The sequence below is a fragment of the Macaca fascicularis genome, chromosome 15 (genome assembly GCF_037993035.2).
Source record: "Macaca fascicularis isolate 582-1 chromosome 15, T2T-MFA8v1.1".
Lineage (NCBI taxonomy): Eukaryota > Metazoa > Chordata > Mammalia > Primates > Cercopithecidae > Macaca > Macaca fascicularis.
The window spans coordinates 71,508,166-71,531,067 of NC_088389.1; the positions used below are offsets into that span (position 1 = coordinate 71,508,166).

At 40.2% G+C, this 22,902-nt stretch overlaps 1 protein-coding gene across 4 annotated transcripts in view; it reads left to right on the plus strand.

The window, feature by feature from the left end:
* MOB3B (MOB kinase activator 3B) overlaps positions 1-22,902 on the plus strand; it is a 202,616-nt gene that overhangs the window by 65,818 nt on the left and 113,896 nt on the right. For all 4 annotated transcript variants that reach the window (XM_074017358.1, XM_074017356.1, XM_065530433.1 and 1 more), the window contains one exon: positions 8,865-9,480. In XM_074017358.1, the coding sequence (XP_073873459.1) occupies positions 9,063-9,480 (418 nt within the window). In that variant the 5' untranslated portion in view covers positions 8,865-9,062. The remainder of the gene's footprint in view (positions 1-8,864; positions 9,481-22,902) is intronic.

A 22,902-nucleotide genomic window follows, 5' to 3' on the forward strand; every position in this document is an offset into this window, starting at 1 on the left:
GCATTGAACTGAATCATTTTCTATTTCTCACATCATTTCTTGATGTTAAGTCAAAAGTTATAGTTTCTTTTATCAGTCACTATGTCAATAACCATATAATTGTTTTCCATTTGTGAAGTGCGCTCACTGGCATTATATCTTTTAATTTTCACAGTAACCTTACAATAAAGGTAAGCACCATTATCCTTATTATTTTTTTCTTTTTTTCTTTTTTTGTTTTTGTTTTTGTTTTTGTTTGAGACAGGGTCTCACTCTGTTGCCCAGGTTGGAGCACAGTGGTGCAATCATGGCTCACTGCAATCTTGACTTCCCCAAGCTCAGGTGATCCTCCCACCTCAGCCTTCCAAGTAGCTGGGACTACAGGCATGTCCCGCTGGGCTAATTTGTGTATTTTTTGTAGAGATGAGTTTTGCCATGTTGCCCAGGCTGGTCTCGAACTCCTGGGCTCCAGCAATTAGCCTGGCTCAGCTTCCCAAAGTGTTAGGATTACAGACGTGAGTCACTGTGCCCAGCACCGTCATCTTTAAAGAAGACAAAATTGATATTCATAAAAAGTGTCTGTTCAAAGACATAGCCAGCTAAAGTCATTGTCGGGATTTGAATCCAGGTCTTTTGAAACTAGACCACAAAGTTTCCAGAAATAGATCTCTTCTGGAGTGGCACATGACAGTGTACATAGGGCTAGGTCTCTGTTTCTCCCATTTCCTCCCTGACCCCCTTAGGTGTATCCCAGAACTTCCTCTATTTTTTTTTTTTTTTCTTTAACTACCCAACTGTCTAAATAGGCAATTATAAGTAGGTGGTAAGAGATTTGCAGTCAGCTTGGCTACTTACTGGTTCTGTGATCAGGATACAGCTTCAATCTCACTGTCTCTCAGTTTCCTTAAGTGTAAATTAGGGATAATAATAATGCCTATTCATAAGGTTGTGAAAACTAAAATAAACAGGAAGTCTTTAATAAATGCCATTGTTAATATTATATAATTAGAATTTTAGGCATCCTAAGATAGATTCTAGGTGATTGGTCTCTCTAGAGTCTGACTCTCTAGTAAAACTTGCATCATAATGTGATTCAAATGATGAACATGATGATAGCAGCAACCACTATATTCAGTACATGCTAATGCTAAATGTTTTACATAAACTGTTTGAATTCTTGCAGCAACCCTACAAAAGCTGTGTGCTGTTAGCCACTGGGCTTTAGTGTCTCTAAATCTTGCCTGCTTTTGGTGTTAATTTTATCTATCCCCTGTCAAACTTAAACTTATAATCTTTTGAAAATTGGAACTGTATTTTCTAATTTCCAGTCTTCTAGCCCATTTTGTGTTCTCCGCCTTCCTGCAAAGATCTTTTGCAGTGGTTCTAGATGTCATACAAAAGTTCTCATGGTGCTAGGGCTAAAAATTTTTCAGACTTTGAGACTCAAATTCACTTAGTGGCTGAGAGTAAACAAGTCTGTTGACAGTTACAGGATCCAACTTCCTTGAAATAGAACCTTTTTCCTTTAAAGTAAGATTTTTCCAAGAAAGGATTGACATACCCTATTTCAAAGAAAAAGAAAGGGTAATTGGCAGTAACCTTTATCCCAGTATCCATTGAAGGTTCAGAGTGATACCATATCAGCTGATATACACCCATGCTTTAAAAAGTAAAAGTACTTATCTCAGTATCCATTGAAGGTTCAGAGTGACATCATATCAGCTGATACACACGTATGCTTTAAAAAGTAAAAATACTTAACATTTTTGACCTGCCTTAATTTTTTGTTTCAGCTATAATTTAAGCTTTATCTGTAGTTCTCGCCACATTCCCCATTCTTCTACCCTCACCTGACTTAGATATTGTTTTTTTCAAATCATATGTCTTTCTTTAAGCCACAAAAATGAATATTTTCTAGCTAGTCTAAATATCTAGAAATAATATACCAAGTCTCTCACTGATTTGGAGAAGTTTCTCTTTCTTTTTAAAAAATCAATGTAATCAGTAGGATGTCATTATAAGATTTATAATCTTTATAAGATTAAATGGGTCAATTGAGCTTTTATCCTGTAATAATTTTACTTTACTTTTTATTTTTAAAACTGCAGTAAGATTGGATCAACCCTGCCCAAGTTTTGATCAAAGAGTCTTCATCTTTGTCATTGTTGGGAATCCAAGCTTGTTGGTACCGGTGTCCAGAAGGAACATTATTCTCTTTATTTCATAAAACATTTTTTAAAATTCTGTCTTTTCTTCCATGGACCGTCAGTAGGTAGTGTTTCAAACCATACCAAACAAATCCCACTCTTTTCTTTTACTCTTTCCATTCTTTCTCACCACTAACTTTCCTCTTCTGAATGATGGTGAATCATTATAGCTTTTTGCTGAAAACACCTGTGCGTTGATCTATTGTAGCTGTTGCTGCTGCTGCAGTATATAAGGTTGCAGGTAATGCTTTCATTTTTGGAATTTTAACTTATACATTTGATACTAGAATGTCTGCACTGATGACCAAAAGAATGAGCCTATGAAACAGCAAGAATGCAATTCAAACGACCATTGAAGAGCTAGAAGATTAGGAGGAGTAATAGTCCTGTGACAGACTTCTGTAGGGTTACACCTATTTGTACTGACTTCGTTTGTGTTCAGAAATAACATGAGCATTCTAAGCTCTGAAACCATGCATATCTTTGAAAATTAAAATGAGGCAGCAATGTTTCTCCTAACTAATGTAACAAAATGCAGTGATATGACAGCTCAAAGTTGAGGAGTAGAATTCATTGGGGAAAAAAATAGAAAAGCTCTTCTCAGGTAGGAATCTCTTCCATTCTGGGGTTATCTTGTGGGCAAAGATGGCACCTCCTAAGTAGGCAGGGGTAAACAGTGCATAAGGGTTGATGGAATTTCATCTTAGGCACATCTTTTATTGGAGCCTAGAAAGCTCAGATGATGTTCATTTTATGATACACACATACAGACGCCCCTCTAAAATAAAAACCCAATCTACTTTAATTCAATATTTGGGAAGTAGAGGACGATTCCAAGGACTATTCCAGCTATAAAGAGAACAATATAGTGGGAAAAATGAGAAATCAGACTAGTCATTCTTTGATTCCGAAGAGGTGGAATTTCAGATAACACAGAGGAATGGAGCAGCTCATTTGAAAGAAGAGTTGGGCTGAAGTCTTGTCCTTTCAGGAGGCAGACATGTTACTTCAGGGTATCGCAGCAGCCTCAGTGAGTTGGCAGTGAGCTTACAGGTTGACATAGAGTCCCCAAATAACTGAAGACAGGAGATCCACTTTGGTTCCTCTTTTGTGGTTTCACTGTGATATAAAATGTTCATCATTCACTGTCGTTTACTCATTCATTCAGCAAACATTCAGTTAAGTCAGCTCTGTGCCGGGCAATGAAGATGACACTAAACTTCCTTCATGTGGGGTGTTTCTGGGGCATTTCTCTTATGGCCTTCCTATAGGAAATGAATCATCCTGCCAGCTGATCCTGCCAAAGGGAGTCCTCCACCCCACAGATAAGATATTGAACTGCTTTTCCTGCAACTGGTGTCACCTTTGGTCCCTCTCCTTTCCTAACCCCCTCACCCTTCTGTACCACCAAGGTCTCTTAGAGGTGGGCCTGGCTAGAGAAGATGGATCTCTCAGGAGTGACTGGGAGAGTTGTTTTATTTCTTCCTTATCCCTGGAAAGGACTCTGATTTCTCAACTAATGAGGCAAAAGACATCAATAGGAAAAGAAAAATTAGAACTTTCCTTGCCAGTGTTGCTTAGCTACCTTGTCAACATTCCCTTGCAGCCCAGCCGAATTCTCTCTGTATGTTTTTATAGTGCACATGTTTTATTGTTGTAATTGATCTATTAGGCAGAAAATATGCAGAGCACATGGAACTTCTGTCAATTTTGTGCTATTTATTTAGATTTCTGTTTTTCTCTTTCCAAAGACCTCACTCTTTATTGTCCTTTTTCACTCCTGATCTGAGTAATACTCTGAAGGAATCACATCAGTATGCATGTTGGTGCATTGAACTTTATAGTATTAAAAGCAAAAGTCAATAACCAACCTCAAAACTACATACCAAATTGTGAATTCTTCATAGATAGGGACCACATTTTTATGAACTCTGTGTCCTTAGTGCCTAGCCCTGTGTCTGACACATGAAAAGCTTATAGTAAATGTTTATTGATCAAATGAACCATTGACTTCAAATATTTATTAAGAACCAGCATTGTCATGGGTGCAGTTCATAATATAGAATTTACTTTCAGTTTCTACCTGGAATGCAAACTTTATAACTTTTTTTTTTTCTGGAGTCTGAAACAGGACAGAAAATAACCACTGTGTTGTTGCTAGTGCTACAGTTTATTCAGTCAAAGAAGCCTTTCTGCATGAGGCTGCAATAGCAGCAGCTGCCCTCCACCTGGCATTTACGAAAAGGTATTCACTGGAGACCTCCTAGGTGCTGGGTGCTGGGCTATACAAGTCAGTCCAGAACAAAAGACCTGGTGGTTGTCACCATCTGTCAAGGCGATTGTATTCAAAACAGTATCTCTCTTTTTTTTTTTCCTCAAACACACCCACACTCAACTGAAGACTGTTTATGAAACAATCTGTCGACAAAACAATAAATGGAAGTTTGTTTATTCATTCCTTTACTCAGCCAGCCAGGCAGCCCTCCAACCCAGCACTTCTCAGATCATATACTTTTGAGATTTTGTTAAAATGCACACTTAGATCTGCCAGGTTTGGGGTGAAGCCTAAGCATCTACATTTTTAACAGGCTCCCTTAGTTAGATCAGGCCTTGATGCTTTGAGTGCCATCCATGGACCAGTAGATTCAGCACCACGTGGGAGATTGTTAGACCAGTCTAATCAGAACCTGCATTTTAATGAGCTCCCCAAGTTCACATTGGCTGAGCACTGCTCTGTTCAATTAGCCCACAGCATAAATTATAGGCAGGGGTCCCAAGGGAGCTTTGGGCTGGGAAAGTAAGTCTAGGTGCATTTACAGTTCCCTTTTTAATTTCAAAACTCTCGGGTTCCTGTGCCAATATGGCATCTGACACTCAGGAAAAGACACAGATGGGTGCCTCTTTGTTCATTCAGCGGCATGGTAAATCTTGTTATTATCCATCCTGGATTGCCATTATCTTTAAACATGGGGGGCCTACCTGATCAACCTATTTCTTCTTAAGAAAACTTCATTTTAGGTTCAAAAGTTTCACCCAAAGAGACATCCTCATGTCTGACCATGTCAGAATCATTTACAAATTTGGATCAAGCACTAGGACATCTGAGTTTCTGTTTCCTTGTCTGTAAAATGGAGATAATACCACCTGTTCTAGTTTCCTTTCTAGTCTTGTGAGGATCTTTGAAACATACATGTGCCAGAGCTTTGAAAACATAAAAATATTCATAAAACTTTAAAACTGCTTTAGTGAGAAACAAATCATTTATGTTTCAGTGCCAAACAGTTAAGGGTTTAACATTTAGCCTTACCATCCACCAACTTTGTGATTTCTGGCAAATTATTTTATCTAGTTGAACCTCAATTTTTTAAATATATAAAATGGTCATAAAAACTTCCACCATACAAGGTGTGGTGAGGATTAGAAATGTTAACAATATACATAAAGGATCTGGTGCATAGTAGGATTTCATAAATGGTGGTCAATATGCAGCATTAAGGGACTTGGATGAGAAAGAATCCTCCAAAGATTCCTTCTTTCTCAGGTAAGCCTGTTAAGTTGTGGCAAAAAAAGAGAGTGACTTTAAAGCTGTTTGAAGTTTTGGATCAGTGTCCTTCCAGTTCAAGAGACTGTTATCAGGTCAAAGCAGGAGGATTGCCTGAGGACAGGAGTTCAAGACCAGCCTAGGCAACAAAGTGAGACCCTGCCTGTACAAAATACAAGATAAAATACTTAGCCTGGCATTGTGGCATGTGCCTACAGTCCCAGCTATTCAGGAGACTGAGACAGGAAGATCACTTGAACCTGAGAGGTCGAGGCTGCGGTGAGCCATGATCATGCCACTGCACTCCAGCTTAGGCAACAGTGCAGTGGCATGGTCATGGCTCACTGCAGACTCGACCTCCCAGGTTCCAGGGATCTTCCTGTCTCAAAAAAAAAAAAAAAGACATATCTTCATATTGGTTCTGTGAGTATCTTTGGAAGAAAAATTCCCAAATTTCTAACAGCGTTTTAATATTTATTTAAATATTTGCGAGTGCTAGTCCATGCGAGGCTTTATGATGAGGAGGATTTGCTGTGATTATTTGGTGTTATTCGCATGCTCCCATCAGAGGTATCAGAGGGGCTTGTTGATGGCATCCACAAGAGCCTGGCACAGGTACGGAGGAAGGTTTCCACAATGTTTTCCATGCAGGTAGACATTCCTGGCTGAGAGAAAACAGAAGGATTAGTGGCACCAAAGGTATGTGTGGCGGTGAAAGGAAGTTGCTCTGAGGACTGTGGGCATTGATGGTACCTTCATTATCAGAAAAACAGAAGAGCAAGTTTTATTTGTTCAAGACTTGAGGGGGCAACTGTTCAGTGGTTACCATTTTACTGTCAGCAATTAAGCATTTGAGACATAGAAGGATTATTGTCTATTTTTTAAAAAACAAGTCCTCACCATCCTTTCTCTGTGTTTCCAACCTCTAGCTCATTCTTTTATTTTGGAAATTTCCTTCTAAAATCCTCAGGTTTCTTAAGCCTGTTTTCAGGCAAGCTAAGCCTTTAGGAAGGTATTCTTCAGGAACAGAGATCACTCCATTCTTTCTCTAGACTTTGCAGAGTTTATGTGTTGATATCCTTATAGGTCCTATTCCAGGGTACCCAGAAGTGTGATTTCACAGACTCTCTCAGGCAGAAAATTTCATGTGACCTGCTTTTCCACATGGATCTCTTTGGTGGGGGGTGGGTCAATGGTCAATGTCCTGTGAATAGGAAAAAAATACCACCTTGCGGATATGGCATTTCAGTGAAAACCTATTAGGAAGAGGGTGGGATTAAAAGGGAGGAAGTGAGCAGGCACAGAGCCAGAGGCCTTGGGACTAGGGGTGGGAGGCAGGGCATTTGGCTGCCTCGCTAGCAATTCTGAGCCAAGGGCAGAGTTCATAAGGGGAAATCAGGATGTCTTAGGTATATTGGCCTCAATAATTTAAGGTTGAAAGTATCATCAAGCCCTGTTTGAGTGTGGAATGGCAGAACCCCTTACAGGCAGGGAGAAAGCACTTAGTGGGATCGTGCTCCAAGCCCATTTTAACACATTCCGTGTTGGGCTCTTCTGAATCTGGCCACAGCTGTTGGCTCATTTTGTTGGGGCTTGACCTGTGAGTGGATCAGTTATCTCCTCTCTTTTTCAAGGCCACAGAACATAGCCTTCACCTCCAACCAATCTATACAGCAGTCTTTGGGGAATATGTGGATAGACGCTCTGGGTAAAACAAGTTTGTAAATCAGTAGGAAAGACAAGTTGAAGTCCATTACTTTTTGGAATATATGGCCATGTAGAGAAAGCATTTGCTAGGAGTCAACAAACTAAATTTCAATCTAACAGCACGCCCCCCTAGCTATGGGATCTTGTTAGGCAAGTAATTGTATCTCTTGGAGACCCAGGAAGAATGATACCCACTATAAATCTATTAGACCTATTATAAAACTATAAACCTCACCAGATTTTTGTGAGGATGAACAAGTTAGTGGCGAAGAGAGCGTTGAAGATGTCAGAGCTGTGCCATCCAGTGTGGTAGCTGTGAGCGCCTGTTCAAGTTTAAATTCATTAAAATTAAATAAAATATAGAATTCTGTTCCTTAGTCACATTAGCCACATTTCATATGCTCAATAGCCACATGTGTCTAGTGGGTACCGTATTGGACATCATAGATATAGAACATTTGCATTGTCATGGAAACAGAAAGCTCTATTGGACAGTTCTGCCTCAAAGTGCTGTCTAAGATGTGAGATGAAGGGTATAAGGATGGCACATTGGAAGGTGACAAATACTGGCATAGTTAGGAATGTTTGGCAAGAAACAGAACCAACTCAAGTCAGCTGAAATAAAATAAGGGCTTTGACTAATTCAGGAAAAGTGAATGGATCGCAAAAGGCATGAAGCACAGCTAGGCTTCAAAAGGAATTGGAACCAGTTTCTAGAAGATTATCAGGATTAGTTCTTCTCACTGTCTCTCTTTTTCTCTTGTCTTCCTCTCCCTGTGTTCGCTTAGGCTCTTGTCTCTGTTTCTCTGTGTATCGGCAGCCACTTTCTCCACCTCCTTCTTTTTCTCCTCTTCCTCCGTGGCTCTGTAGAGCAGCTTTCTCAACTGCACTACACACAGTCCGAACAAGATTCTACCAGTTTTCACCACTTCTCACCCAATGCCACATCGCTAATGCCCAACCAAGACTGAGTCCTTTTTCCAAATTCCTAGGAGAGACATTCTTATTAGCCTCTTCCATCATCTGTATCTAGAAGGATGGGGGAAGTGTCCCCATGCCTACTTAATAGGGGCTGTTGGGGGGTGGGGCTCTAAAAACTAGCACATGTGGGATAGGATCAGGCCATTGATCAACATGTTCATCCTTAACACCTTGGAAAGGTCCACTAAGCCTATGATCACACAAAGAAGAGCCAGTAGAGATTTGACAAAGCCATGAACAAAACAAGTGTGATGCCTTTTCTTCTTTAGTTATTTGCATGGTTTGCATCAACAGTACAGAGTCACAGGGCAGTGGCTTAACCACCATGTCCATATACCTGGATGGAGAGTGGGCATAGCCAAGAACGCAAGGTAGAAATCAGGTTGAAGACTGTCATTTTTAAAGGCAAAGTGGGCACTCATGTGTTCCCTTTTCTCTTCTACCTTTAGGAAAGAACATGAGGTTCCCTTGGAAATCATTCAAGAGGAAGATGGAAGGGGCTGTTTAAAAGAGCTTAAAAGCTACAGGCTGTAAGACTGGGGCCTGAGTGCTGGCAGTGGAAAACCCTGTTGGGCTGTGATCTCTCCTTAAAAAGTTCCAGGTGCCTTTTTGCTTCCTGCAAAAGAAAGGAAGCGAAAGAGAAGACCATGTCCATAGCCCTGAAGCAGGTATTCAACAAGGACAAGACCTTCCGACCCAAGAGGAAATTTGAACCTGGCACACAGAGGTTTGAGCTGCACAAACGGGCTCAGGCATCCCTCAACTCGGGTGTGGACCTGAAGGCAGCTGTGCAGCTACCCAGTGGGGAGGACCAGAATGATTGGGTGGCGGTACATGTGGTGGACTTCTTCAATCGGATCAACCTCATCTATGGCACCATCTGTGAGTTCTGCACCGAGCGGACCTGCCCTGTGATGTCAGGGGGCCCCAAATATGAGTATCGGTGGCAGGATGACCTCAAGTATAAGAAGCCAACAGCACTGCCAGCCCCCCAGTACATGAACCTTCTTATGGATTGGATTGAGGTTCAGATCAACAACGAGGAAATATTTCCAACATGTGTGGGTAAGTTCATTACCAGCACTCAGCTTTTTGTCACCCTCACAACCCTCACTATGAAAATTTGCAGACTGCCTTTGAATGCTAGGTAGCACCCACGCGTTAATTCCATCACTCACGTACCTGTAGTGAGTGATATATAAGAGCCTCGTTGAAATGAAAAAAAAAAAAATTTATGGACCACTTACATTTATTTTGTGGACTCCAGTGGTACACATACCACATGCTGGGGAACACTGACTTGGTGAAATGTCAGATGTGATTGTGTTGGCTTTCTTAGGACTAGATGTCAGACTCAGTTATCTTGATAAGATTATTATTTTTTGGTTAATTAACCAAAGTTACATGGACTCTGATGTAGTTACTGGTATTTATAACTCAGGATTAAGAAATCCCAGTGTGAAAATTCATAGATTTGTTTGGGGATCAAACAAACTGGGGTTCAAAATCTGGGGAAAAAGAGATCCTGGAATTCTCCTCCCTCTTCTAATCCTAGGTTGTTAATTCCAGGCTGTGCTGTTTACTTTAACCCTTGCATAACTTCTGGATACACTTCGACACTTGAAATGCAATTTATTTTGTTTGCCTTGTGCTATGGGCTAAAACACTTCTAAAGTAAGGACCAGTCAGTCTTTTCTGTCTCTTACATGTCTTTATGATGCTGGTCATTAGATTTTTCCATGCACTTTCACACTGAATTTAGAATTCAGTGTTTTATGCTGTAGGCTCAATAGGAATCCACAATCTCCTATTTGTGCTGTTGTAGCTCTAGTGCCTAGCATAATGCCCTGCAACTTTGTAGACACTCAGGAAATATTTGTAGAATGATTGAAAAAATACTTGTGCTATTGGAAAGTATGATTTAAAAGCCTGAGATGTTTGGAGTACAAAAAACACACTGTTGAAATCACCTCTAGATTGGGGTAGGATGTGTCCCCACATAGCATATAGAAAGTTGAGAAGGAGGTGTATGGAAGTAATTAAGTTTATACCAGAAAAAAAGTGTATAAATTGATTGATACAGTATGTACATCTTGAAATATTCAGCACACAAACCAATTTGTCAGGATCCTGGTGTTGCTTTGACTTGTCCAGTTCTCTCATGCTTCTCTCTCTCCTACTCCTTCTTAACAGGAAGGAGGTACGTTGTATGGCAGGGCAAATACCCCAGTTCACAGCATAGGAGGAAGAAGGCAGGTTTCAAAAACTCCCCTGGGCATAATATTAAGCACCTCAGAGTAGTGGAAATTTCTTAGGTTCATGTCTTTTGCACTTTTCATTGACTGTCATAGGCTACTTTTGGAGCTGAAAGGATTTTTTCTTTTCCAAAAGCCTTACTAGCAACTGCCAATGCTCTGTGCTGAACATGTAATAGCAATAAAGATAAATAAATGTAGGCAAGGATACCTCCTCTTTGTCCTTTCCCTTGTGTCTGCACCTGTATGCTTTGAATTCTGCATACTCCTGTTCTCTCTGCAATTGTGGCTACCCCATAGAATTGCTGACCAGAAATCATAGTACAAAGCCATGGTGTGTTACTTGAGAAAGAGAAAGTTTCTGGCTGTCTGGCTGGAAAACAGGACATCATAGGTGGTTTTAGGCTTTGCTTGGAAGAAATTAATGGATGCCTCTATTTCCCCCAGAGTAATTGACTTTGCTTTATTTTTCTAGACATTTTCTTAGTCATTCAGTGTGCTTAGGGAACATGCTTACCTGGTGAGAATCCTCTGTTTCAGCTCTACCCCAAATATCTTCCATTGCATACTTGTATTTTGAGAGATCTTAAAGATTTCTTTCCCCAAGGAAAAATAAGTTTGGGAAATGCTGAGTGAAATTGATTTCTTTACCATAGGACTTTTAATATGCCAATGTGCATTATTGAATTTCCAAGAAAAGAGTAATATGTGGTGGTTCCTAATTTGACACTGGTACCTTTTTTTTTAATTAATGAAAGACCATTAGTATCTTTTGGAAAATGTTAAGCTGTATATATTGCAGTTGTCAAACTTTTGTTTATATCAGAATTATTTGGGCCTTCCGTTCAAAACGCAAATTCCTTGATCCTCTCTTCCCCCTTAACAACTAAATCAGAATCTCTTAGGTGAGACCTAAAAGCCTGCACTTTTTAAAAAAGAAAACTGTAGTCACCACATTGTATAATTTATCTCTTGAGTTTACGCTTTCTATCTAACTGAAGTTTTGTATTTTTTGACCAACATCTCCCCAACGCCCTCTCAATACCTCCAGCCTCTGGTAATCACCATTCTAACTCTCTACTTCTATGAGATCAACTTTTTTAGATTCCACATATAAGAGAAACTATTCAGTATTTGTTATTCTATGCCAGGCTTATTTCACTTAACATATGTTCTCCAGGTTCATTTATGTCACAAATGACAGGATTTACTTATTTTTTAAGGCTGAATAGTATTCCATTGTATATATATACCATATTTTCTTTATTCATTCATATACCTGTTAGTCATTTGTATGTCTTCTTTTGAGAAATATCTCAGATCCTTTGCCCATTTTTAAATTGAGTTATTTGTTTTCTTACATTTGAGTTATTTGAGTTCTTTATGAACCTGTACTTTTAATAAGCATCCTCTATTTATTGTAACCACTCAGAATTTTTCATTCCCCCAGAAATGGTCTGTTTCTTACAACTCTGGTTTTATTCATGTTTTTTTCTTCTTCCATAATCACTCACTTCTCTGTCTCGTGAATTCTCATGTATCCTTTGAGGTTCAGCTCAGATACCATGTCCTCTGTGAAGGCTTTCATCCATTAAAATGCTAGCTCTTTAAATTATGCAATATGTCTAATTCATCTGACTATCCCCCACTAAGTCTAGTCCTGGTAACTTTTAAGTTATTGGATGGATGGATGGATGGATGGATGGATGGATGGATGGATGGATGGAAAAATAATCTTTATAAAGGCCCAACACATGTATGATTCTGGTGATCAGAGCAAAGTTAAACAAATGTTTCTGAATCCTTTTTTTTTTTCATTCCTGGATATTTCCTGCACCTTGCTTCCATAGGGTTCCATTTTCTCTGTTTAACTTTTCCAAGGTGAAATGTTAGGGTCAGTACACACCTTCACCATCCACCTTCACTATGAGGGTCTTCAACCTCCTGCTCACGTCTGTGATTTGCCCTCAGATGCTATTGTTGTGGTCTTTTGGAAGAACTTATTATTAGGAGCCACTTTCTCTGTTACACTCCATTTCCTCCTCTTTTTCCTCCCCCTGATTCCAGCCTACTTTTCTTCTTTTTGATCTTCGTGCTGTCATGAGTCATTATCATGGAAATAATCAAGATATCTGTCAGGGTAAAGCAAAAGAAGAATTCTAAGCAAACAGGACCCTGGGTGAATGAGAAATGGAGAGTTCTGCTTAGAATTACAGCTTTGAATACTGGGCATATTTCTGTGTTTCTGCTTGGGAATTGGGAGGGGTTCAAACTTCATCTCCTCCCCACTGTGATCCAAGGAAATAGAACCGGAAAATACTGACAGATGTGAAAGCTTCATCCTTAGTTAGATATTAAAGGATATAAACAGCTGTTGATCTCTACCATTGAAACACTGAGGAAAGAAAGCTTTCATCTGTTCCTAGATTCAAGCTTAACTAGGCGACCCGTGCTATTTCAGAAGTCGAACTTTCTCAGATGGCAGAATACCAAACAGATGTGGATACCTTGTAAACCATAGTTTCCCTTACTCTCTCTTGAAACTTTCTGGCTTCTTTTGTTAAAAATCCAACAGATGTCCCTGTGAAAGCCCTTAAAACAGCAGTAACTTCTGAAGCAAGGGCCACCTCCTTTTCAATTATATTTCTTTAACCATTTTTAGAGATCACAGCCAAGACAGTAAAATAGAAAGCCATGACTTAAAAAATTATATTGCCTGACTAATTACAGTAATTTTTATGGTCCAGCCCCCAGCTTCCCTGTTTTTCTGTTTTATAATAGGATTTAATATTTTAGACCTGATAGAAAAAAGCCAGTAGCAAACTTAGAGGTCCTCCAACTCATGGATTTTTAAAAAGTCTTTGAAAAGAAGGAATAAGAACATGTATAAAACAATTACACGATGTCACTTACCTCTGGGGTTTTAGAATAAGTGGGTGTCAGGGCAGGAAAGAACAAGGAAAAAGCAAGGGAGGGAACTGAGGGAGGGAATTCACATCTATTGAGCCTCCTAAATACCAGGCTCTGTGCCTGCTACTGTTAATGTTTCTTAATTCTTACAACCCAGTAAAGTAAAAATGAAGTTAATATTCCATTTTACCAGTGAAGATGCTGACATTTAAACAAGCTGAAGGGCTTTCCCTAGGTTGTACAGCTAATACATGTTTAGGAGTCAGGGTTTGAGCTCATGAGTATCTGGCCAGAAATCTATGCGTTTGTCCTATGCTACCATTCATAGCATGTATTATTATTTCACAGATTCCCCTTCACACGATAAAAGCTTTTCAATGAATGGTTTTACGAGGTTGTTTAGGATGGAGAAAATTTCATAAGACCTGTTTTGTTTTTGCTTTTTTGGCTAGAACTTCTAGATAAAGGATTCTTTTTCTGACTATTATTATTTTTTAATTATCACTAAAATGCCTGAGGGCTGTGTCCAGGTACCGTAAATATTCCCGTGTTCCATTCTAAGACTGGGCAGCAGATGACTTAGCCTCATGAAAACCCTCTGCTGGCCCATAACTCCCTGGTAATGCCATTTTTTATTAATTTATTCTTTCAGTGAGTGTTTGCTGAGCACCTATTTTAGGTTCCAAGAGAGAGCAAAGTAGGCAGAGCCTCTGTTCTCAAGCAGTTTACATAATGCCCAGAATGTCTATTTGCTCTAAATTGACTCTGTACATATTTCTAAAATGAGTAGTCTGTTCAGTGGTCAAGTGCATTATGGAAATAGTTGCATCCCTTTGGCAACCTTTCCCATGAGACTACAGCTGAGTCTCATCCTCCCTCACATGCTGTGGCAAGGGATCTGAGAATATAAAAACGTGTCAACCATAGGGATAATCTTCTCAGACATGGGATGTTGGGGAGTTGAGTTTATGATTAACCTTTACATTTTAAGTTTTTTTTTTTTTTTTTTTTTTAATTTTTGAGACAGAGTCTCACTCTGTTGCCCAGGCCGGAGTGCAATGGCACGATCTTGGCTCACTGCAACCTCCGCCTCCCAGGTTCAAGTGATTCTCCTGTCTCAGCCCGCTGAGTAGCTGGGCTTACAGGCACCTGCCATCATGCCCTGTTGATTTTTATATTTTTTTAGTAGAGATGGGGTTTCGCCATCTTGGCCAGGCTGGTCTCGAACTCCTGACCTCAGGTGATCCGCCCGCCTTGACCTCCCAAAGTGCTGGGATTACAGACGTAAGCAACAGCTCCCAGCCAAGTTTTTATTTTCTATTGTATGTCTCTCACATGTTTTTTATTTTGATAGAAATATTTATAATGCTGCCTAGACAGAATAAGCATCAACAAAATATATTTACAGTATGGCGGCACTAGTACTGGACTTGTAGATAGACTTGGGTTTAATCAATTAGCTCTGTCACTTAGAAGCTGCTGTGTGACTTTACCTCTAAGTTTCCATTCATTTGTAAACTAAGGGTTATAATTCTGACCTCCACAGGACTGTTGTAAGGATTAAACGAGGCAGTATGAATAAAAACACCCATCCCAGAGCCTGAGACATAAGAGTTGCTGAAAAATACATGTTAGTTGTCTCTCTCTCAGTATACATTTCCTTTTAACTCTTGGAGACTATTAGACAATTTTTGAACCGTATCCTCAGGAAAATAAAATATGCTTTAAAAGACTCAACAAGATTTTAAAAAATCATCAGTCTTCATTGTTGAATCACTCTGTGATGAGGGTTATAAATACTTCAGGTTGACATCTCTCAGAGTCTTTGGAAAATTCCAGTATTTCTTTAGGCTCCCAGCTTCACAGATGAGCATCTAACTCTAGAGAGACATCTACTAGGAAGTGTCTTCTCACTTGATTTCCAGGAGACTGAATAGTAAACCTGCCCATGTCCAGTGTCAAACCAGCTAACCTCAGCAGAAGGTAGGAACAACCTGTTCCTACCCAGGAGAACTGGGGAGATAGCCTATTAGTCACATCTCCCCAGGAGAATTGGGGATATAGCCTATTAGTCATAGCTGGGATAAGCTACTCATTAAAATAATGTTGGGCAAGGTTACCTAGATTTTTTTTTTTTTTCTGAGACGGAGTCTCGCTCTGTCGCCCAGGCTGGAGTGCAGTGGCCGGATCTCAGCTCACTGCAAGCTCCCCCTCCCGGGTTTTACGCCATTCTCCTGCCTCAGCCTCCCGGGTAGCTGGGACTACAGGCGCCCGCCACCTCGTCCGGCTAGTTTTTTGTATTTTTTAGTAGAGACGGGGTTTCACCGTGTTAGCCAGGATGGTCTCGATCTCCTGACCTCGTGATCCGCCCGTCTCGGCCTCCCAAAGTGCTGGGATTACGGGCTTGAGCCACCGCGCCCGGCCGGTTACCTAGATTTGATCCTTCAAGAGGATGGGAAAAGTGTTTGCAGACTACTTACTACAATAACGGAGCCCCCATAATACCCTAATGCACTGGCAAGTTTTTCCAAGGCTCTGGAAACACAATTCACCTGTGGGATCTAGTAAACTGGCTTCCTAAGAATTTACCAGTTGAGAAGGCGTACCAATAAAGCTGCCATTTTCTGAATGCTTGCTACCTTAAACACTTTATCTGCTGACATGTTTTGGCTGTGTCCCACCCCAAATCTCATCTTGAATTATAGCTCCCATAATTCCCACGCATTGTGGGAAGGACCCAGTGGGAGATAATTGAATCACAGGGCCAGTTTCCCCCATACTGTTCTCATGGGTAGTGAATAAGTCTCACAAGATCTGATGGTTTTACAAGGGAAACCCCTTTCTCTTGGTTCTCGTTCTCCCTTGTCTGCTGCCATGGAAGATGTGCCTTTTGCTTTCCACCATTATTGTGAGGCCTCCCCAGCCTCCTCACCCCAGTGAGTCCATTAAACCTCTTTTTCTTTATAAGTTGCCCACTCTTGGGGATGTCTTTATCAACAAAATGAAAACAGACTAATACACCTGCATTATGTCATTTAATCTGTAAAATAACCCTGTAAGGCAGGTAGTATAATTTCCATTTCACAGGTGAGAAAACTAAGACTCAAAAGGATTAAGTAACTTGCCCAGGGTCACACAGGCAGAACTGAGTTTCAGACCCAAGGTGTCCCAACTCCAAAACCCATGCTCTCAATGACTCCAACATCTCATGTCTGTAGTGTTCTTACCCTAGAGTCAACATCACTCTTGGCTTGCCCTGCCTGTTGTAATACATGTTAAATCCTCTCTAAGGAATGCCTTGAGACAAAACCACCACAGGAGGGGACTTGAAAACAGCCAGGGCCCTGCACCTGATGCAAACTCTACTGGGCCCTTACTGGCAGGAAATCAAAGATTCTGTTCCTTTTAAGAACTTGCCTCCTCTAGATTCTGATGCTACCCAAGTTTATTCAGTTGTCTATTTTGGAAAACATGCAGAGACAGCTGAATCCACTCCCTGCACCCCACTGGCTGCTGGAGAATTGATGGTCTCTTATGATGGTCACAGTTCCCCACCACAACTTTGTGAACCCAATACTGCAATGACTTGGTGGCTGAATTAATGAGAACAGTGTTAAATAACCACCCCTGCTGAACAAATCCCAGGAGATACCTCTGTAAAGGGCCTCCAGAATGCAAAGAAGTAGAAACGAAGGGGAGTAAAGGCAGGAGGCCCTTAGAGCGCCTGAAGACTGCTCTGTAAGTTACGGCTAATTACCTGCTGTCCTGACCTGCACTGGATTCTCCGTTACCTGTGCTATGTAATTTTAATGGGCTGTATCTCAGGTGACACGTTGTTACATCTCAGCACCAGCTGGGAAGGGAAATGGGATATGTGATATTCAGTGGAAGCCAGAGATTATAAACAAAGGCCATAATAGGATGGGGATGAGGTGGGGATGGGGGCATCTGCTGCTTTTATTCCACTGGTCATTGGTCATTTGTAGCCATGGCATCCTTCCTTAGTCAACGAAGCCTGTACTGTAGAGGTCGGTAGAGCTTGGAGAGGCATATGCTGTCTAAGTGCCAAGCTTTAAGGGGTGTATCGGCAGGGCCCTGACACCAGGGGGCTTCTTTCCGCCCTGCCCACCAGTGCTCTGCCTCCCCTCTAGATAGAGAGTTTACAGATACTTATATAATGTCATTTTGCCAGAAGGCCAAATTATTAGCCTGCCTTACACCCCCATGTGTAGAAAGTGATTCACAAGCTTTTCCTTCAACAAACCTTTGTAGGCATAAGGACGTGTATTATCTGCAAAGGTCTCTGCAGACAGGACCTTTTGGGTGTTATATCTTAAAAAAAACTTCATGCTAATCTCCTATTCTAATGAATAATTCTATCCTTATTTTCTTTCACATAATCATATTTTCCCCTTAATAAGTGGGATGCTCTGGGAAGAACAGCTAGTTTGGGAAGGGGATGGAGTAGTTAAAAGGAACAGAAGTATTAGTTTCTGTTAGACCTGAGTTTGAATCCTGATGATAACTTTTACTAGCATATTTTTAGTCTCTCTGAGCCTGTCTTCTCATCTGTAAAATGCATATACAGGTACCTGCTTCATGGGATTGTTAAGAATATAAAATAATAAGCTACGTGTGAAACCCTGACACAATGCTAGGACACAGAGCAGTAAGCTTTAAACATTAGTTCCCTCAGTATCATAGCCTCAGTGTGATATAATAGATTTATCAGGTAAATCAAGGTTAGAAGGGAAAGAACTAAGGATCAAAAGTCCATAATTATCTCAAGCATTTTGCTGTGGAGTTGACCATCCATGTTCCCGTCATCTTTTGCTAAATCTTGTGGAACAAATGGAAGGAAAGGTAGACATTCATGGGATGAGATTGGCGTTGCTTGGCCTTGACAGCTAGAGTCAGGAAGGAGTTCCTAATAGCACTTTAGAAGGCATTTCACAGGCATAGCACGAGTGGCCTGCACAAAGCCAGTTCCATCGTCTTTCTGCTGCAGGATGCAGCACCCAGCATAACATTCGGTACGAAGTAGACACATGGCAAACTATTACTATGGTGCAAGTGTAAATGAATTGGTGGATGCCACATAGTTCATATTTAAAAAACAGATGTATTCCCCAAAATTGGGAGGCAGTTGAATTTTTTGTCACTTGGCTAGTATTTTTATTTCTCTGAGAGTTCAATATTTAAAGAAAACTTGGCAAAGAGTCCTTTTATTATGGGAATATCTCCTTAGTGATGTGTCTAACTGATCCTTAGTTCAGGCCTTTGGTGATGAAAACATTTGCCTTCACAGAGACACAAGTCAGAATTGTTAGTTTTTTCTCAGGAAAAGAAATAGCCATTATTCAAAAGCAGCAATAGGCTTCTGGTGTTTCTACATCATCCAGCCCAGGTCATCAGGACTGGAAAGCAGCAATGAATTAAGAGAGAAGCTCCAGCCAAGAGTCAGGTGTTCATTTTGTTGCCCACCCCCTGGGTCATATCCCTTGACAATCTGCCAGCAATGGCAGGCTCCTGCTTATCCTCTGGTGCAGCTGAAGTGATGGCACCCTAATGCCTGATGTGACAGCACCATGGGGCCTCAGTGTCTGGGGACCACTGAGAATTACTTGTGGATCACTTTCTTCAATATCTCCTTGATTGCTTGGCCCAGCCAGGGAATTCTACTACAGTTACCAGGAAGAAAAGAAGTGGTTAAATATTGGGGACTTACCTATTATGGCCCTCAGATAAGCCATTCATATTTGGCATCTCAAAGTGGAGAAGGAAAAGCCTGCAGCCAAGGGCATTTGTCTTCCCATGTTTTTGAAGAGAAATGTGAGCAAATGTGTCAATGAGGTACCAGAGTCCCTAGAAACTACCTGTGGGCAGTAGCTGTCAAGGCACATGGGATGACTGCTGGCTTTGTTTCTGTTTTCCAGAAATAGTGTAAAGTCTCAGAGCTCATCTTCAGTTCTGATTTAAATCTGCTCCTCTCCTTATGTAAGCTCTCCCTGTGAAAGCTTGGCAAACCTTGAACTTCTCTGAGACTATCTCCCCATCTAGAAAGTGATGTGGGAAAAATAATAACACTTGCTTTGTAAGGTTATGAAAATTAAGTGACGTAATGCACATAAAGTGCTTAGTGTGTTCTTGGTAGAGAATTAAATGCTGAAAAAATTTTAGCATAATTTCCCTTTTCAAAGTAATATAAAAAGGAAAAACCTCTAATTTGTTACAGCTTTTACTGCTTGATTACATAGGAGAATTTTACCTTCAGTACCTTTGTACATTTATTTTCCAGCTGAAGAAAAACTTGAGAGAAGCTATTGATCATGTCATAGTTCCAGTGATCTCAGAAAAGAAATAATTTTTTCCATCCATTAGAATATCAGTTGATCACAATTTGAATACCAACTAGGAGCAACACATTCCATTTTTTAAATAAGGTGGCAATTCCAAAGCTTAAAATACAGTAATAATTATATTAACTAGCATTTATTACTTATTCTGGGCCAAGCAATATGCTAGGTCTTTTATTATATTTTTTTTCTAATCCTCACAGCAGTCCTGGTTAACCATCATTATTATTATCCCTATTTTCAAATGAGGAAACTGAGATAAATTTCTTCTTTCACAGTCACCCTCATATTAAGTGGTTGATCCAGGTTTAGAATCCAGACTTGCCTACTACAAAGCTACAGAGTTTTTTAAGCTGCATTTGATGAAATTATAACCTTCCCTCTCTCTAAAAACAAAATAACTTAAAAACAAGTAAGATGAAAGTAGTGGCTATAATTCCCTGTTTTCTAGAAATGATAAAGATTAAATTGGGATAAAGCATTTCTTTTCAAGTTGAAAAATTTAGGCCCACTTTTTCATATATGTACATATTTAAAGTACAGATGTACTTGTGAAGATACCTTTATGATTAACTTGAAAAAATTTACTGCTTTCCCTTGTAATACCCCAGCTCCATTTACAAATGACATCTAAAGAGGTGGAAGAAAGCAGGTTGATGTGGGGTATTTTATCTCCTTCTTTCCTTCCTTCCCTCCTTCCTTCCTTCTTTCCCTCCCTCCCTCCCTCTTTCTTTTCTTTTCTTTTCTTTTCTTCTCTTTTCTTCCCTTTTCTTTCTTTTCCCAGAGGACAGTAGCAAAGGCAGAAGTTTCCATTTACTGGAAACTGGAGCCAATGTCACAGGAGGTGTAGAACATCTGCCATGGCCTTGTGCTCTTGAAATATTATGCCATATAATGTTCTTAGATGGGGCTCAGAGAGAACATGCTGTGGTTGATTAGTGATGTCTGCATAGGTGCAAGAGTAAAGAATGTATATCACACATATGACATTCATGTTCTTCACTGTACTGAAAGGTTAATTATTGACAGTTCAAGGAGAAGGCCAGGCATGTGTATATTGGTTTTCTGAAGTCTAACAACTACCAGGGCTAATAAAGCTATCTGGGCATGATAGGGAAGTATACTAAAATCAAACCAAAATGTTATCTTCTTATCAAAACCCTGATTGTGAGTCTTGAAATCAGAGTGCCCAGTCCTTGGGGAAACTCAAGGTGGGTGTATGAGAATAGAAGATGGTCCAGGGTATGGTCTCTAAGGTGATTAAGAAATTGAAGAGTAAGGATTCCTGGTTGGACTAACTTGAATCCTTCAGGAAGAGGGGAAAAAGTGAAAATCTGTAAAATCATAAAGGGAAGATGGCAAATATGGTTGGGTATTTTCCCATACTAAATCCTGATATTTAAGAATACCTTTAGAAGTTTGAGAAGGTTCAGTGATAGACCAGTAAAAGAAAGGAAGAAATAGTTTATGTATGTTTGGAAACTTAAAAACTTGTTACTTTCAGTGTGGTATAGACTACAAATAATAGAGAACAGGATGAATAATGTAATAGAGATCTGGACTACAGTCCCAGAGTGAGCTATTGAGAGAGTTGATATATATTTGGTGGCACGTTCCTGACTGTTGAGCTTGGTGTCAAATACCCTTATGCTTCAAGATGCAGTGGGAAGACTAGACATAAGGACTGGCCCTGCTGCTTTCCAGTTGTGTCATGCAGGGTAGTAGTTCTCAAAGTGGGTCCTAGACCAGCAGCATCAGCATCCCTTGGGAACTTATTAGAAATGTAGTTATAGGTTTCACCCTATATTTAGCGAATCAGAAATTCTGGAGGTGGCCCAGAAATCTGTGTTTTAAAGCTCTATAGGTAATTCTGATTCAAGCTAGAGTTTGAGACCCACTTCTCTGGGGTGAGCAAATTCTGCCTGAGCCTTATTTTTCAGATATATAAAATAATGACACTAACACTTATCCCACAGGGCTGTTAATTTGAAAAAAAGTATTTACTTGAGACACTGTGGTTATGGTAGCAGATGAGACAGTGAGACAGGCAAAACCCCAGACCTCATGGAACTTACATTTCAGGCAGGAAAACAGGCCCCATGCCAGATGGCGCAGTGAAAGGAGCTAACATGGAGAACTAGCACAAAAGTGTTGAGAGAGCCCAAAGACAAACTGGGCTGGCAAAGCAACAGTATAATATTATAACAAGAGCTAGAAGCCACTGCCACCTTAGGCTTGGATGAGGAAAGCCAGAGAGGCTGTTACCAGAGCTCAGGAGCCAGGGGCAAAGAGGGGAGGTCCCTTGGAGCCAAGGTGAATAGCAGTACTGCCTGACCCCAAAGGGTAGGGTGGGAGGTCAAAATACCTGGCTGTCTGCTTCCCTCCTCCAGTCTCCTGCCGGTGCTTCCCACTGTCTTCGGCAAAGGAGCCTGGGAAACACGTTTTGCCCAGGAAAGGTAGAGAATGGATCTGAGAACAAGTAGGCAAATGACTGGCTTATGGAGAAAACAGATAAAACACAAATAAATATATGACATAATGTCAGATAAGGATAAGTCTATGAAGACAATTAAAGAGGGAAAAGGGAATTAGGATGCTGTAAGATTTAAATAAGACAGATGTACAACAGTCAGTGCTCCTCAAATTTTCTTTGGTTTCAGAACCCCTTCATATTCTTAAAAATTATCAAAAATCCTGATCTTTTGTTTATGTGGGTCATATCTATCAACAGCTAACAATATTAGAAATTAAAACTAGGAAAATTTTAAAATATTTATTAATTAATTGAGAAAATAATAAACCCATTACATGCTAACAAATAACCTTTTTATGAAAAATAACTACATTTCCCAAAACAAAAAAACAAATTTGAGTAAAGAGAGTATATTGTTTCACTCTTCACAAATCTCTTTAATGTCTGGTTTAACAGAAGACAACTGAACTCATATCCATTTCTGCATTTTCAG